The 18873-nt window shown below is 39.6% G+C and overlaps 2 protein-coding genes across 3 annotated transcripts in view; one reads left to right on the forward strand and one right to left on the reverse strand.

The window, feature by feature from the left end:
• Positions 1 to 4381: 4381 nt before the first annotated feature.
• On the reverse strand, positions 4382 to 14472 carry Acsf3 (Acyl-CoA synthetase family member 3). The gene is made up of 10 exons (XM_028310761.1): positions 14179 to 14472; positions 12700 to 12837; positions 12334 to 12426; positions 11712 to 11999; positions 10992 to 11169; positions 9600 to 9855; positions 8994 to 9200; positions 7058 to 7197; positions 6251 to 6398; positions 4382 to 4774 (listed from the first exon to the last, which is right to left on the reverse strand). Exons 1-10 carry the CDS (start codon positions 14330 to 14332, stop codon positions 4478 to 4480), a joined length of 1899 nt encoding a protein of 632 aa, XP_028166562.1. The 5' UTR covers positions 14333 to 14472; the 3' UTR covers positions 4382 to 4477.
• A 932-nt stretch (positions 14473 to 15404) lies between these two features.
• Positions 15405 to 18873, forward strand: part of LOC114357231 (mediator of RNA polymerase II transcription subunit 25) — a 29107-nt gene continuing 25638 nt past the window's right edge. For both annotated transcript variants that reach the window (XM_028310752.1, XM_028310751.1), the window contains exons 1-3: positions 15405 to 15661; positions 17036 to 17194; positions 17466 to 17629. In XM_028310752.1, the coding sequence (XP_028166553.1) occupies positions 15528 to 15661; positions 17036 to 17194; positions 17466 to 17629 (457 nt within the window). In that variant the 5' untranslated portion in view covers positions 15405 to 15527. The remainder of the gene's footprint in view (positions 15662 to 17035; positions 17195 to 17465; positions 17630 to 18873) is intronic.

The raw sequence follows: 18873 nt of genomic DNA on the forward strand, positions 1-18873 counted from the left end.
CCCGCCCGAACCAGAGCGTCGATGTGACGTCACGGCTGCCACGTGCGCAGTTAACTCGACCGGTTTGTATGTCGTACCACAGAATAATAATAAGTACTACGTACAGAAGTTTTACTTCGCGAAGGTATTTAAAAAAATGTATGCTCAATGTCATTAGCAATATGGTGTAATTTAGCTTGTCTCAAGAGTCAAGCAAGTTTTGTCAGAAGTTTTGTTGACAAACGTCAGTGATCGGTACTGCGCCGAAGCTATAGGGCTGACTTCGGTAAAATGATGTGACGTGAGGTGCCAATCTGCAGAAAATGGCGGAGGAAATACATGATTTAGCATGAATTATCATGAATAATATTAACTACTTATTTACCTCTCAGTGTCTTCAGGCAACTTAAAAAAGTACATTCTGTGTTTTTATTATTATTTAGGCAGTTAAATACTGCACAGTATTTAGTACACCATTTTCTTTATTTTTTTCCATCATACACAAGAATACGCGTGCGTGAGTCAATGTTCGCTCGTATGTGAGGCCTTGTCGAATAGTATCCTGTAGGTGGGCCATCGTGCGTGTTTTGTTTTCGATGTAAACTCGCGGAGATGAACAGGCCTGGTCGTACGCATACAGTGCATATTAGAACAAAAATTAAGACGTCACTGCGTGTCGATGGAATATGTCCTTAATTTTTGGGGCATTAGAACGTCATTTGTTTGAAGTTATTTTACTGCCATGTACAGTGTCCTTGATATACCTTATACAGGGTGTCCCTATAAGTGTTCCTTGTCACTAGTATCTATTAAATTTAAATAAAAGCTATTTGTAATTTTCAACTATTTTTATTGATAAAATTAACAACTAACATACATTATGACTTTAAAGCGCATACATGTTTTTTATTAGGAACTAACCTTTTCATAAACTTATACAAAAGTTGAAACTATACAATAATGTATAATTTCATTCATTTGAAATTATTTTGGATCACAAGAATTTTTGTAAGTACATACCTACATGCACATTAAATTAAAAATATTTTGTTCGATGTAACATTATTTCCATGTACTATGTACATAATCTAAATCTACGTGAATATGGCAGTCTACATTACATATTTACACATAGAAGCAGTCTTCAAATTTACTTAAGACCGACATTTCAATGTCCAGTTAACTTTTAAACTATTTGACACAATTTCTATACAAAATCTATCAAAATGTCTAACATTATATAGTTAAAAGTTAACAGACGGTAGAAAAAGCGGCCCCTAAATATAATATAGTAAGGCATTGCACTTTTTTTAAAATAAACGTATTTCTCTTGCTCTTGTGCTCTTTGTACAACAAATAAAAAGTAGGTAAACAGGTAATATTTAAAATTAAATAAATAACTAAATCCTAACAAAATTAAATGCATACATTCGATATAAAATACTTGACATGTCATTTATAAAATTGTACTTATTCACAAACAAAATAATTAATTTGTTCTTATTAAAGTATTTGTGCTCTTGAGTATGACTTCTTTCAAAACTGTTTAAAATTTTGAACAAGAATATATACTCGACAGCAAATAAATCGCACCACCCGCGACAAGCACTTTCAAACGTATGCATCCCTACTTCACACCAATATTGGTACCATTCAAAAGCCTAGTTCTAAACTTCATTTCATTATAGGAAAGGTTTTTACCACAAAAATGTTTCTTAAGAAGGATCCAGAGTCACTTCTTCAAAAAATAGATAGTTACGCTTGAGCCAACTTTTATGGCTATAAAACTGTTAAGTTGGGATTAATCGCTATCCATCTGTTAAAGAGGACACGTGTGATCATTATTTGGTTTTATAACCATAAAATTTGGTCTAATTGATCCCAGAGGTGAGCCCAAAGTGAGGTCTTTTTTCAAGTCACATTTATGGTAATATGTTAATCATTTATTAAGAAATTAAATGTGTTTTTCTTTAAGGATATTTATTGGGCTTTCAAATAACACCAATATTGTTGGGGCACCATTATTGTATTAAAAGAAAATCTTTAAAGTTCGCGTCGCGGGTGGTAGTATTTGTGCTCTTGAGTATGACTTCTTTCAAAACTGTTTAAAATTTTGAACAAGAATATATACTCGACAGCAAATAAATCGCACCACCCGCGACAAGCACTTTCAAACGTATGCATCCCTACTTCACACCAATATTGGTACCATTCAAAAGCCTAGTTCTAAACTTCATTTCATTATAGGAAAGGTTTTTACCACAAAAATGTTTCTTAAGAAGGATCCAGAGTCACTTCTTCAAAAAATAGATAGTTACGCTTGAGCCAACTTTTATGGCTATAAAACTGTTAAGTTGGGATTAATCGCTATCCATCTGTTAAAGAGGACACGTGTGATCATTATTTGGTTTTATAACCATAAAATTTGGTCTAATTGATCCCAGAGGTGAGCCCAAAGTGAGGTCTTTTTTCAAGTCACATTTATGGTAATATGTTAATCATTTATTAAGAAATTAAATGTGTTTTTCTTTAAGGATATTTATTGGGCTTTCAAATAACACCAATATTGTTGGGGCACCATTATTGTATTAAAAGAAAATCTTTAAAGTTCGCGTCGCGGGTGGTGCGATTTATTTGCTGTCGAGTGTATTATTACTATGTGAAGCTTCAACCACACCAACGCGTGCAGATCGCCATCGCCGGCGCGATCATAGGCCAATGACAGGTCGCGCGACCCATGACAGTCCGCGCGACCCATGACAGTCCGCGCGACCCATGACAGTCCGCGCGACCCATGACAGTCCGCGCGACCCATGACAGTCTGCGCGACCCATGACAGTCCGCGCGACCTGTCACTGGCCTATGATCGCGCCGTGATTGCGCCGGCGATGGCGATCAGCACGCGTTGGTGTGGTTGAAGCTTAAAANGTCCGCGCGACCCATGACAGTCCGCGCGACCCATGACAGTCCGCGCGACCCATGACAGTCCGCGCGACCCATGACAGTCTGCGCGACCCATGACAGTCCGCGCGACCTGTCACTGGCCTATGATCGCGCCGTGATTGCGCCGGCGATGGCGATCAGCACGCGTTGGTGTGGTTGAAGCTTAAAATACTTAACGATATTAAATTTAAGGAAATAAATCAGCGGTATTTTGTATATCTTACTTGTTTTTAGAGTCTTGGGAGTCAAACGTTGCACTGAATTTACAGACAATAAGTTACTCGTAAATACTATGATGTCTTATTCAGATGTATTTTTGCAACAAAATGTGTAGTCCCATGACGATTCAAAATCGCGATTCTCACAGACTAGAATTTAATCACAATAAAAAATTCAGTAAATAAATATTGCATACACGTTTCGTTCTAATAATAGGTTTGAATTAATTGAAATAGGTTTTTACGAGAAACACTTAAAAAAAACGTGTCTAAATTAATTAAATTATGCAACGCGAAAGTTTTAAATTAATAATAGGTTTTAACATAACATTATCAATAACAAAGATTATAGACACATAGTTTAAGTGCTCGAGTGGTATTGAAAAATATACTCACAAATACACACCGATTATTTTAAGTTTGCCCCAATAAAGGCGATTTAGGAAATTACCACATCCCAAATTACAAGAATAGCATAACACAAGTGGGATATACAATCCACTAATAACTTATTATGTTTCACCGAAAACCAGCAACAATAAATTTCAGTTTGGCTTGAGTAAGTTTTTGATCATTTTAGAGGAGTTGTTTTTGTGACATGAATATGAAAAATCTCATTTCACCCGATATTAAAGGTAACGCAAAGGAGTATTTAAAAATAGTTTTGGTAACTTTTGAGTCAATTTATAATATAATTTCGCATTTTTTAAATAATATTCGGATTCAGTTCGCAGCCGAGTTGCGAAATTAAAACTGGCCGAGACGTAATAGTGTGTCACCCACATACTTCGCTGTTATAGCGCTTCGTCTAGGTAAATTTTCATCAAAATGTACAGTCGCGGAATGAAAAGGTTCGTCACCTTAGTGTCGGTTTTCGCTTGCACTAGGTACTGTGTCAAACCTGCCAACATAACAGTGCAAGAAACAGTGCTGCTAACATTTAAATAAATATGACGTTTGCTAACGAATAAGGTTTTGCTTGTTTATTTTTCTATCCCATCAGTGCAATGCAATGATGACATTGACCAATTGACAATACCTAGTTTTTTTTATTTATTAGAAATAATAATGGCAGGTTGAACCCACAAGAAGGTATTAGTTCATCAATCATAATAATCTTCTTGACAAGATAAATCGTCAAACAACTTTGATCTGAATAATTTTGAACTTTACTGACGAACAGTTAAAGATTATTTTCTCTAACTCGAGATTATTCTGTAACATAGTTTCAAAAGGTAATATGTGCTCGCGATTCGTTGAAGGAATCAATTTGAAAACTGACGAACCTTTTCATTCCGTGACTGTACTTACGCCTTTAGGAAGTTTTAAACCTTACCTTACTTCTTCAAAGCGAGCTCCTTCCCGTACCTTTTCTTAATATCTTTCTTATCCAACTTCCCCATCACATTCCTCGGCATTTGTTCGACTATGAGCATAGTTTTCGGCAGCTGGTACGGAGCTAGTTTCTTGCCGGCCTCGTCTTTTAATTCTTTAAGGGTGAGTTTTGATTTGTCCTTCAAAACTACTAGGCAAGCCACTATTTCGCCGTAGCTGTCGTCTTCGATGCCTACCACTGCTGCGTCGGCCACGCTTGGGTGCTCTAAGATGGCTGACTCCACTTGTAAAGCGCTTATCTGGAAGATAAAGTACGTGTATATTATGTATGTACGATGAATATGAAGATCGAATATTCTTCAACAGAGTTATGAAGTGTTGTGTGTTCGCTAGCGACTGGGTAAAAAAATGTTATGAAATGCATGTACAGCGCCCCTAGCGGTTACTTTCAAGAACTAAAATCTTCATAGATTTTTTTAACGCACTGCCTAGCGATGACGTTTAATGTAAACTCGTGGTAAGTTTCTAATACAAATAGTTTATTCAGTACATAATAGGCCCTTTCGAGGACACTTATACACGTCCCAAATATAGCTTGCCCTACCACCACTTCGGGACAACATATGGGCTGGTGTTGAGAAGAAGTGGCGGAAGAAACTCAGTCACCTATGAATGTATAGTTCTTGCAACTCACGAGGGCGAGTGAGCTTTACTTGTGTGTGTCTATCAAAACTTTAAAAAAACGAACTACTGTTCGTATTTTATTCTGTTTATTTATTACTGTAGCGAGTCACCACACATATAAGGCTCACTCATCATCATCATCATCATTTCAGCTACAGGACATCCACTGCCGAACATAAGCCTCTCCCAACGATTTCCACATCGCCCGGTTGGTAGCGGCTTGCATCCAGCGCCTTCCTGCTACTTTTATGCAAGCGATTCACAAACGATGATTGCTTAAGTGAAGCGGCAAATCGAACGCACAGCGTTGAATAGAGTTCTGTGATTGGTTCGTGTGTGAACCTGTGCGTCCACGCACGAGACCTCATTTATTTGTTTATTTATAGGTAAAATAACAGAATACAATCTCAAACATTTTTTATACACTCGGCATCAAATAAATCGCACCTCTCGCGACAAGCACTTATCAAACGTATGCATCCCCATTTCCCACCATTGGTACCATTTGAAAGCCTAGTTCTAAACTTCATTTCATTAAAGGAAAGGTTTTTACCCCAAAAATGTGTCTATACAAGGATCCAGAGTCACTTCTTCAAAAAATAGGTAGTTACGCTATAGCCATTTTTTATGACTATAAAACTGTTAAGTTGGGATTAATCGCTATCCATCTGTTAAAGAGGATACGTGAAATCTTTATTTGGTTTTATAACCATAAAAATTGGTCTAATTGATCCCAGAGGTAAGCCCAAAGTGAGGTCTATTTTCAAGTCACATTTATGGTATATGTTAATCATTTATTTAGAAATCAAATGTATTTTTCTTTAAGGATATTTATTGGGCTTTCAAATAACACCAATATTGTTGGGGTACCATGATTGTGTCAGAAGAAATACTTTAAAATTCGCGTCGCGGAAGGTGCGGTTTATTTGATGTTGAGTGTAGAATAACATTAGTTTTTTTGCATTCAAATTGAATCCCATGGTATCGATGCAGAGATATTACAATTTAACTATCATTATGTACTCATAGTAATGTTTGTGAATACGGAAGTCTGGCTCAATCTGAAAATCCAAGCCGCGTATATTACGTACCTTGTACCCGCCGCTCTTGATGATGTCGATGGAGGTGCGTCCGAGGATGCGGAAGCGTCCGTCCGCGAACATGGCCGTATCGCCCGTGCGGAACCAGCCGTCCGATGTGAAGTCGGAGTTGTCCAGCTTTGGCGCGCGGTTCAGGTATCTGATACGATATATTTACCAAATATTACAAAGCACAATCTTCAAAGACCATTTCAAATTAAATTCTTTATTGCTATTCCACGCGTTAAGTAGGATGTTCAAAATAATATAGAACAGTATAGTAGACCCTGTCGGGCACAACCAAAATTGGGGTATTTGGATAGTTATCCGTGAGTGCGCGCGCAAACTACAATGATGACGCTCGGATTGGTCGTCTTCGTGGACGAAACTTACTGCTATGAGCTTTAACCATACAAGAGAGTAAAGCAATAGAAATAAAATCGGATATCGGCTAAAGGTGACATGATCATTATCATCATCATTTCAGCCATAGGACGTCCACTGCTGAACATAGGCCTCCCCCAATGATTTCCACAATGGCCGGTTGGTGGCGGCCTGCATCCAATCCAACGCCTTCCCGCTATCTTTATGAGGTCGTCGGTCCACCTTGTGGGTGGACGTCCCACGCTACGCTTTCCGGTACGTGGCCTCCACTCCAGAACCTTGCTTCCCCGTCGGCCGTCAGTTCTGCGTATTATATGCCCTGCCCACTGTCATTTCAGCTTACTAATCCGTTGGGCTATGTCAGCGACTGGACGAAAGGTGACAACTGTCCATTAATACAAAGAAGTGTATACCAATAGGCTGTATTATACACACCTGGTGAACACCCCAGGCCCTTTCAGTAACAGTTCTCCTTGGTAGCCGCCGCTGTCGTTCTGTTTGTGTATGGTGACGGTGGGCTGTTTCCATTCTTGCTCGGGATCCCTTGCGGCTAGGCCGAGAAGCTCTAGAGATATCTGGAAGGATTATAAGGTCTTCAGATAGTGGTTTAACATATAAAAATTGTAAATACCTTGAAAAAAAAACTAACTGCCTAAGGCGAGAAACGAGCCCACGACCTTTTGCTTGCCGGGCGAATGCTCTTCCATCTGAGCTACTAAGACACTGAATGAACCAGTCGAAATGTTCAAGTATAATAATATGCTGTTGTGTTACACTAGTAAGGCTAGGCGTAAGGCACTTGGGACTCCACATTGACTAAAGGCTCCAACACGTCGCTGCTTTCATGTTTGGTGGCCAGTCTTGCTGATATTCCTGGCAGTGGGGTGTTAACGCACCCCGCCACTACAATAATACGCATCTTACCTGTGTATCAGGCACAGGAGACTCCACAGTGACTAAAGGCTCCAAAACGTCGCTGCTTTCATGTTTCACTGCTAGCCTGGCCGATATTCCTGGCAGTGGGGTGTTAACACACCCCATCACTATATTAACACACATCTTACCTGTGTATCAGGCACTGGGGTCTCCACAGTGACTAAAGGCTCCAACACGTCGCTGCTTTCATGTTTCACTACCAGCTTGGCTGATATCCCGGCAGTAGGGTCCCTATGCACCCCACCACAATATCAATAAATGCATTAATAGACATCTTACTTGCGTATCAGGCACAGGAGACTCCACAGTGACTAAGGGCTCCAACACGTCGCTGCCTTCATGTTTGGTGGCCAGCCTTACTCATATCCCCGGCAGTGGGGTTCCTACGCACCCCACAACAACATCAATAGACTTCTTACTTGCGTATCAGGCACAGGAGACTCCACAGTGACTAAAGGCTCCAACATGTCGCTGCTTTCGTGTTTCACTGCCAGTCTAGCCGATATTCAGGCAATGGGGTCCCTACGCACCCCACCACGACATCATACCTGCGTATCAGGCACAGGGGACTCCACAGTGACTAAAGGCTCCAACACGTCGCTGCTTTCGTGTTTCACTGCCAGCCTGGCTGATATCCCAGGCAGTGGGGTCCCTACGCACCCCACCACGACATCTTACCTGTGTATCAGGCACTGGGGACTCCACAGTGACTAAGGTCTCCAACACGTCGCTGCTTTCGTGTTTCACTGCCAGTCTAGCCGATATCCCCGGCAGTGGGGTCTCTACGCACCCCACCACGACATCTTACCTGTGTATCAGACACTGGAGACTCCACAGTGACTAAAGGCTCCAACACGTCGCTGCTTTCATGTTTCACTGCCAGTCTAGCCGATATTCAGGCAATGGGGTCCCTATGCACCCCACCACAATATCCATAAATGCATTAATAGACATCTTACTTGCGTATCAGGCACAGGAGACTCAACAGTGACTTAAGGCTCCAACACGTCGCTGCTTTCATGTTTCACTGCCAGTCTTGCTGATATTCAGGCAATGGGGTCCCTATGCACCCCACCACAATATCAATAAACGCATTAATAGATATCTTATTTGCGTATCAGGCACAGGAGACTCCACAGTGACTAAAGGCTCCAACACGTCGCTGCTTTCGTGTATCACTGCCAGTCTGGCTGATATCTCAGGCAGTGGGGTCCCTACGCACCCCACAACAACATCAATAGACTTCTTACCTGTGTATCAGGCACAGGAGACTCCACAGTGACTAAAGGCTCCAACACGTCGCTGCTTTCGTGTTTCACTGCCAGTCTTGCTGATATGTGGGGTTCCTACGCACCCCACCACAACATCAATAGACATTTTAGTCTCACCCCCCACCACGACAAGACATTAATATACACATTAATAATCATCTTACCTGTGTATCAGGCACTGGGGACTCCACAGTGACCAAAGGCTCCAACACGTCGCTGCTTTCGTGTTTCACTGCCAGTCTAGCCGATATCCCTGGCAGTGGGGTCCCTACGCACCCCACCATGCGTCCTTCGACCGGCCGGTAGGGGTTGCTAAGCGCCATGCCAGCTTCTGTCATGCCGTAGCGCTCTAGTAAACGCACGCCGGATATCTGAAAAAGCAAATAATATTGTAATGTGGCGACATCTATCGACACGCCACTACAGTGTATTCGCGAAACCTTATCCGTTCCGTAAGTGCCCCTTTTTAAGTGAAACAACTGTGCTCTCTCTGGGGTTTCTCGAAGAGATTACTCCGTAGCGATAAAGATGCATTGTGCCAATTCTATTTTAATTTTTATGAAATGCAAAATAAATAATGAAGTCACCGATCGGTATTGCCACACAAAATAATTACAATTATATTACGTCGACAAAGAATAAAATTGATTCATCATAGGGCAATTTTCATTCGACATTGGCGAAAAAAAGATGCTTCACACACCATTAAACATTAAATAACAAATAATATAAATATCTTATTGATGTAAATACATAAACTATTAACTAACCTCTTCCCATTTATTGGCCAGTGTATCAGGCAGCGGCGCAGAACCGGCGCACATAAGTCGCATGCGCGCCGCGAGCGTATGACGAACATAATCGGCCGTGCGCGCGGCCGCGAACATTCGCTCGTGGTCGGCGAGCAGGCGTGCGTACATTGCCGGAACGCCGTGGAATACAGTCACTTTGGCTTCTTCGCGCTCGCCCATGCCGAGTAGGCGAGCCCAGACGTTGTGAGATACGAATTGAGGTAGCATACGGATTCTGCAAGAAAAATTAGTCGATTGGGTAGTCAATGTTTGGACTAAATAAAAATATTTTTCTTTCTTTTCTTTCTTTCTTTCTTTCAATGAATAATTCCAAGACAAATTTTAGCCGTGATAACCTAGTTCGGTTTTTATCCATCTCGAGCGACACATCATGCAACCGGATGAGATAGCAGATATCACGCTCCAAAGAATCTGGAAATTTATAGACTCAACGGGACTAAGCAGTGAACTCTAAACACAAGGGCTGCCACAATAGATCAAACCTGGTCGAGCTGGCGCAAATGAAGGCCCAAAAACCAATAATAATAATACTTTTGTTTTGAAATAAAAAAGCAGTAGGTAAGTGAATTTAGTTAGCTAAAAATGTATAAAACAAAGGGAATCATTGGGCTATTGACTCAGCGAAAACGAGAAATAAGTTCAACATGATCTCATCTAGCACCAGGGCTGGAATTTTAACAGAGATGCGTTCAAAGTCAGCTGCTGCTATTGTAATACCACACCAGAACACTGTCTCAAGAGGTAATATGTCTGTCTCACTAAGTTGTTAGAGCTGTTGGCATGAGTGAAAGAGATATACATAAAATAATAAGCTTAACATACCTGGCTCCAGCAGCCAGAGAGGCGTTTAAAGAGTTGAGTTGTCCATGTATGTGGTGCAGTGGCAAAGTTTAACCGCCTCTGTGGTCTAGTGGTAAGACCACCTGCTTCAGACGCAGAGGTCCCGGGTTCGATTCCCAGTGGGGGCAGATTTTTCTGTTCGGTTTGGTTGGTGGTTGGGCTTGTTCTAAGTCCGCCTGGCTAGCTACCACCATCTTACCTAAGTCTGTCGCCATAACAACAATGTTAACAGCATTGTTGTATTCCAGCAGTTAGAGGTAAGATAGCCAGTTCCTCAGTGGTTGAGGATTCCGGGTGAAGCTCGCTTCCACCTTCGGCCTGATCATCACTTACCATCAGGTGTGATACAGGCCAAGAGCTTCCTCGTTGTGGATAAAAAAAAAGAAGAATGTAATACTACGTCATCGCCGGAGTATTGCCAGGCGGAGATGAGCGATGCTACCTGTCTCTTTCATCCAATTGGGGCTGCTACTACGAGTGAAAGGGATAAATAATTCCATATGTCCTTACCTTGCTCCTGCAGCTAATGATGCATTCAAAGAGTTGAGCTGTCCATGTATGTGGTGCAGTGGCAAAGAATGTAATACTACGTCATCACCGGAGTATTGCCAGGCAGAATGGAGCGAGGCTATCTGTGTTGCCAGCATACTGTGTGTCCAGACCACTCCTTTAGGCTTGTTTGTTGTACCTGCAATATATTATATTATAAACTAGCTTTCCGCCAGCGGCTTCGCCCGCGTGGACTCCGAAAAACCCAAATATTTTACGGAACCCTATTTTTTTCCAAAATAAAATATAGCCTATGTTACTCGTGGATAATGTAGCTTTCGAATGGTGAAATAATTTTTAAAAACGGTCCAGTAGTTTTTGAGCCTATTCATTACAACCAAACAAACAAACAAAGTTTTCTTCTATAGAATATTAGTGTAGATATTGACTCTCAAAAGAGGATTGTCATTGCCATGGAAGCGGCGTTGATGTTGATAATCAAATATTGATATCAGTTTATCAGTAACAGACCTTACTTCTGTATCGAATATTAATGTGCTATGGAATACTTTAACAGTTTCGAACGTGACAAAAATTTAGCACGTCGCATGCGACAAAGTGTTAGAAATACCATACCAAATTAAGTACTAATTGCCATAAGGGGAAAAAAACTAAAAGTATTGATACTATCGATATTCTTTAAAGCTATGATGATTTACACAAAAAAAAAACCATTCTTACCACTTGTATAAATAATGAAAGCATCAGCGCTTCCGTACCAAGCGTTAGTCTTGCCCACATCGATCAACGTATCCTCTGATTTGGATTTTAAAAACGCGCTATTCGGTTGATACAACTGCGCTGTTATTTCCTTGTCTTTGCCAGTGATGAGCAAAGGTTTAGACAGTTCCAGGGTTATGGGACGGAGTAGTTTTTCGTATTCTGGGGTGCAGATAGCTAGGCTGGCACCGGAATCGCCTAGGTAGTATTTGAGCATGGCTGGCGGGTGGATTGGCGTTAGAGGTACGGCTGTGGAAGTAAATAAATAAAGTTTTAATTAATTTGAAATGTAAATAAAACATGGTGTACAGATTTTGATATAATTGAATTGATATTCAAACACTTTAAAAACACAGCTCTTGGGTGGTTATACATATAGATTGTTGCTTCCACGAAGACGCGCCGACCAATTTTTGATCGAGGGAAAGCGGGGTGCGGGGAGTTTGATCCGAGCAATCCAAGCGTAATTATGTAGTGTGCGTGTGCACTAAAAAATTAGCGTAAGAAAGGTGGGGCGCGTCTTCGTGAATGAAACGATCTTTAAGCATTAGTGTATACATTTTAGACGGTCAATTTGACATACCAATATTTCCTGTCATCCATATGGCCCACTGGACGATGACGTGTGACGCATCGTTGTTGCACATGTATGCAATTGTCCGCTCCGACTCCCCAACTGTTGAAGAAAAGTCATTAATAAATAAAACAATCATATTAATAGTATTCAGTATGCCTACTTGCCCAGTCATGAACAAACCCAAGTAAAATTGGGTCCAATATATTTTTTTTTTTACCTTTGGTATTCCCATCATTCAAGAGTTTATGTTGACTTTCAATTGGAATTTGCAACATAATAATATTTATGATATAGATGCAATAGTATGTATTATCATGATAACATTTAGAGATAGTACAAATCTTCAGAAGCCATATTTTTCATAATTCTTACCAAGTTGTGCAGCAATCTCATTGCTGAGGGATGTGGCTGCCTGGTGCAATCCTGCGTAAGTGTAAATGCCAACTTCATCTTGTAACGCAACACGAGTGGGAAACAGGAGAGCTCGACGGAACACTGGTACCGCACCGCCTGAAAATAATAGTATTTCCGAATTTGAATCTTAAGCTAAAGAGTTTGCTTTTTTTATTATTAGTTTTTGGGCCTTTACTTGCGGCAACTCGACCAGGTTTTCTATTGTGGCAGGCCTTGTGTTTAGAGTTCACTGCTTAGTCCCGTTGAGTCTATAAATTTCCAGATTCTTTGGAGCGTGATATCTGCTATCTCATCCGGGTGCATGATGTGTCGCCCGAGATGGATACTTCTTTTGCTCATAAGCGGGCCGCATGAGCAAAGAACATGAGTTTGCTTGCTTGAACATACTAATCTCAAAAAGTACAGTACAGTTTGATAGCCTATTTATCGAGGAAGGCTTTAGACTATAATATCACCCTACAGCCAATAGGGGCAGAGCAGTAAGGAAAAATTTTGTAAAAAATATGTCATCATCATCATCATAGAATTTCACAATTTTCAACATGAAAAGCGAAATTATGCAGTCACACAAAGACTATAAATATTATTGTCTTTATTATGTTCATACATACTTGATATGATAAGGAAATAAGCATTTGCTATGGGAGTGAAGATAAGAACAATTATTATCAAAAATACTTATGCATTAATATTATTGGTCATTGGTCAGTTTTAAGATCTTCAATAGCAAGGTCTGACGCCAAATACATTGTTGATAATAATTAAATACATAGTCCTATTACCAATGATATTAAAGAACTATAGATATGTTACGTTCATAGAAATTACGATTTGAATCCGTGCCGAGCTATTCCAAATTGCACACATTGACAAATGTAACTGATAAGTGAAACAAAAGATACGAAATAGCACGCAAATGAAAGAGATAGCTATAGTTTTAACGATTCTGCACTAACTAATCTATGTCCGCAGCGCACGCATCCTTATCGCTCTAACGTCAAAACAAGATCGCTTTCTCTTTCTTAACTTGAACATGGCGCATGGCGTCTTGATTGTTTGCATAAATAATTGAAAATATAAATACTAAATAATTTTGCATAATCACATGTGGTAAGAGATCCCTTGTATTTTGTTTACTTTAGAGTCATAATTGGTACACTTTCGAAACACACACGATGGCATTTTTTATTTATTTTGGTAAGAACAGGAACTTACGGTGTGGTACGCACGCGATTGCGCACGACGCAGGCCACACGAAGACTAAACACAAGACGTCCCAATTGGGACGTATTTGAGTATTCACAGCGCGAGCGCTTATAACATATCTGCTTTTGTTTTTATATAATATCATTGATTATTACTAATATTACTTATCACTTTTTCAAGGTTGAATTTGGCTAAAGGTTATGTCAACTTAAAATAAGTTACATCACCCACCGTCCTTGGTATCTCGGTTGAATGAATTCAGCAAATCGGTGTTCACATCTTCTTTTACAGCTGCATAGTTCACGCTCTTGTATCTTCGAGTTATTCCAATAGGTTTTCGAAAAAGCCGGTTGATCAATCGCAAAGAGCGTAGAGAAACTTCCATATTTATGTTATTACGATATTGCTTTTTGAGAGCCAATTTCAATGCACAACTCGGGAGCTGATAACTCGAATCCTTCAAAGATTATCAGGAACGTTGCTGTTGTGCTAAATGCGATAAGAAAATTATTTAGTTTATTTTTGGCAAGAACTGACAAACAGCCAGCACAAATTATTTTGCGGTCATGTGTGTCTATTTTAACGGCTGTCAAAATTAATATTAATCTATCAAAACTATTTTAAACTGCACCGTGATTATTTTATATTGACGAATTGAAATCACAAATGACATTGTAATTCGTTGCAAGGTTGCATTTAATTGGTGCAATAATTATATCGTAAAAATATACCTAAAAAATAAATTGGATGGTAAAACGGTAAAATAATAGTGATATTTTTTTTAATTTGTCTAGTGACAAATTAGTGATATGATTGCGATTGCTTCATTATCGATAAATTGAGACAGTCCAAAAAAACGATAATCATACAACGTGCTCCATTTTTTTTTCCTGTTAATTTTTTAAATGTCGTAAGTACATTTTCTAAAATATCATCAATCTTAAGAGTTTTGAATTATCATCCAGTAATCTTATCTTTTTGTATGTATGTACATCATTTTATTTCAGTAAAAATAATATGATATTGATATTTCTTACGTCAGTGTTTTTACACGGTTATTTAACTATGGCGAATTATTTTGTATGAAATATTTTTTCAAACAAAAAAAAAATCGATTTGAAGTTGTCTTATTTATTAATATCCTAGAATTCCAGGAAATCAAAAGGAGCACGTTGTTTAATGCGTGTGAGATTAAAATCTTCTATGGATATAATTCTGCTTTTTTTTTCTTGAAATACCCTGCGCTAAGCTAAATATGCTTGTGTTACGGTTACGAGTAGGTTTTTTTGTTATTAAGCCTAAATCCCCTAGACAAAATGCAAAATGCGATTTTTTTTAAATGACCCACAGATGAATATTGCATATTTAATTAAATATAAATTCGCATTTTTTAACCTCTTCTAATAATCGATAACTTAAGTTACGTTTACCTACCTATCTACATCACTACACTAACACTAATGTCAATGTCAAAATATTTCGTGCTCTGTGGTCAAAATAAGAAATTATTTGTCGAATGCTTGGTTGTTGGTGAACCAAAAGAAGTTTCTTTCATAAAATTATTTTGTAAAGTGGTTTAAATGAATATATCAATGGTGGCCAACGCGCCAGACACGCCTGTACAGGCTGAAGTCATCTTTGTCATAGAAGCCACAGCAGCCAATGGGGCCTACATCAGTGAACTTAAAACGAATTACATTGTACCCACACTGGAGTAAGTACCCTATTGTGTTTACCAATTAAAAAAAACATTTTTAACCTTTAAATAGTATCCACTTTTATTATGCTGTAATGATGTAAAATATTTATTTCTATAACACCAACAAAACTAGGTACTTGATTACCATTCACCTCCTACCTACCTCTAAATAATATTGATCTGTATATTTTGAGCTTAATAATACACACATACACTTCTATGTATACTATTAGACACACTACTAAATAAATATTTTGTCATGGTATCAGTAAGTGCTGGCTACACATAAATAACTAATTTATCTGCTTACTTTCCTTGTTTGAAATCATCTAAATCAGTTGTTAATACACTACATGTTTTCAATAAGTTGGTCAAAGAGATCTCCTTTCAATACAGGCTTTTAGTAGAAAACTAGCTGACCCGGCGAACTTTGTTCCGCCTTAATGGAAATAAATAAGCAGACTTCTTTGTTCCGCCTTAATGGAAATAAATAAGCAGACTTTTTTTATTTCGAACGGGATAAAAAGTATCCTATGTCCTTCTCCGGGCTCTATACTACCTCCCTGACAATTTTCAGCTAAATCGGTTCAGACGTTCTTGAGTTNTTTTAGTAGAAAACTAGCTGACCCGGCGAACTTTGTTCCGCCTTAATGGAAATAAATAAGCAGACTTCTTTGTTCCGCCTTAATGGAAATAAATAAGCAGACTTTTTTTATTTCGAACGGGATAAAAAGTATCCTATGTCCTTCTCCGGGCTCTAAACTACCTCCCTGACAATTTTCAGCTAAATCGGTTCAGACGTTCTTGAGTTATAAGTGGAGTAACTAACACGACTTTCTTTTATATATATAGATAGAAGCCTTTACATTACATAATGGGTTTTTTGGTCAATTAATTATGAGTTCATCTCTATAACTGTTACAACATTAGTATTCACTTGATAACGTGGTTAGATGCAGTATCTAACCACATAAGCCATTAATTGATCATAAGAATGATTCAATTCATAACTGATTTTTATACTTAATTTTATTGTTAGTTATGAGTATACATATTTGTGATTCTTGTGGTGGTATTCAATCCTGATAACATAATATGTACGCACACACAGCCATAGGGGCTCTAATGAAAATAAAATACTTTCCTGATTTCTGTCCTATTTTTTGTGTGATTATTTGTCTGTATATCAAAATTGTTTGTTTCCTTGATATAAATAAATAAATAAAATAAAGCTCTTTATTTATATTTTGCAAAGTCACAAAAATATAGACCTGATTCCATATGACATTCTTCTCCACCAACCTATACGCCCAAGAACAAACTAAAAAAGTATCTTTTACAAGAGTAAGAACTTTTAAATTGTTATCATTTATTATATAATTTTTCCAGATATTTCCATGGAGGTGCGCTAGAGGAAGGCGGTGGCAGTGGTTCCATGTACGCTGTAGTGACATACAAGTCAGCAGATTGCCACCCCGGCCTTCCGGTTGACACGTTTGGACCGTTCACATGCCCCCAAGAAGTTTTACAATGTGTAGATAACATCGAGTGAGTGAATTATGTTGCTAATTAAAGAATAGTAAATGTATTGTAGATTCTGAATTGTAAACATGAATTTAGTTAAACTACAGTTATATTTCACTGCCAAAAAAAGGCATAAAATTTGAAATGTATCTAGTTTTAATATATTGTCTTTTCTTGTTATCTCATTTTGGTGTCCATATACAGAAATGTTGCAAATGACCTGCGCTATAACCCCTGAATTCAAATCGTCCTGTATGTTAATGACTTGACCTAACAATTATTTCTGTAATCGTAGGTTCATTACGGGACACGCTGAAAATCGAGCGTGTGTGACAGAGGCTCTGTCAACGGCTCTGGCGTGCTTGGACGAGCTCGGTCGCACCGACATCCCTCTGCACATCCTGCTGCTGTGTTGCTCGCCGCCGTACTCGGCGTATGCCGGCGGGCTGGTGCCTCCAGGTTCGTGGAAACTATAGTCTGGTCGCTGAGCACGTAGAATTTTGTCCATTGACCCCAAGCTACCCATCCTTATCGCTCGCGCGTAATTATATTGCTGTCGCGACTGTGCGGTGCCCGTAGTGAGTGTGCAAGCGCAACAGCAACATAATTAAGCGCGAGCGATAAGGATGGGTAGCTTGGGGTCATTGGACAAAATTCTACGTGCTCAGAGACCGGGCTTTAGTTCTTATCGTGTAGAGAATACAGTTCGAATTGCAGACCATGTAGAGAATCGATAGCACGGAATACGTACTACGTGCAGAAAGTTTTCTTCTCGAAGGTATTTAAAAAAATGTCGTCAACAATATGGTGTAATGTAGCTTGTCTCAGATTCGAACACCGTTTCGTTTACATACGTCAGTGATCGGCGCTGTGCCGATGCGATAGGGCTGACTGCTACAAGAGGCTACTGTATCGTCATCTAGCGCATAACACGCGTATTTTGTTTTTCTTTCCATAGCGAATTTTTTTTTACAATTAAATAAATGTAGAATACGTAAGCGTACGTCACTCATTACTCGCTCAAGAATTCCTTGTGGATTATACGCGGTGCGTACGCCGCCCACGTTTTGTTTTCGGTGCTCACTCTGGGAGATGAACAGGTCTGAAAATAGTTCTTATTGTGTAGAGAATAAAGTTCTAATTGGAAGCATTCCTTGTGGATTATACGCGGTGCGTACGCCGCCCACGTTTTGTTTTCGGTGCCCAATCTGGGAGATGAACAGGTCTGAAAATAGTTCTTATTGTGTAGAGAATAAAGTTCTAATTGCGGGCCATGTGCCCTATTGACGGCGCTGGCGTGCTTGGACTAGCTCGGCCGCACCGACATCCCTCTGCACATCCTGCTGCTGTGTTGCTCGCCGCCGTACTCGGCGTATGCCGGCGGGCTGGTGCCTCCAGGTTGGTGGAAAATAGCACAGAAGCTCATAGCAGACTTATCAACTTTGAAAGAGATCAACACAGTATTGCCTTTCGCTACCTGTGATCGCCTTTCGCGCGCTTAGGCCTCAGCCTCGAATTTAGCGGGCAGCGGGGCGGCGGCGGTAGCGGCGCGGGAGCGGCAGGATCTTATGCGTAAAATCAAATAGACCGGTTCTCGAAAACAGCGGCGCGGGAGCGGGCAACGAGCGGGCAGCTGAATCGAAATAAAATTGTCGCGGTTGTTCAGACATTTCGTTTGCGAATAAAAACAAATATCTCGACAA

Source organism: Ostrinia furnacalis, unplaced genomic scaffold (assembly GCF_004193835.3).
Source record: "Ostrinia furnacalis isolate ACB-3 unplaced genomic scaffold, ASM419383v2 OfSCF3085, whole genome shotgun sequence".
Lineage (NCBI taxonomy): Eukaryota > Metazoa > Arthropoda > Insecta > Lepidoptera > Crambidae > Ostrinia > Ostrinia furnacalis.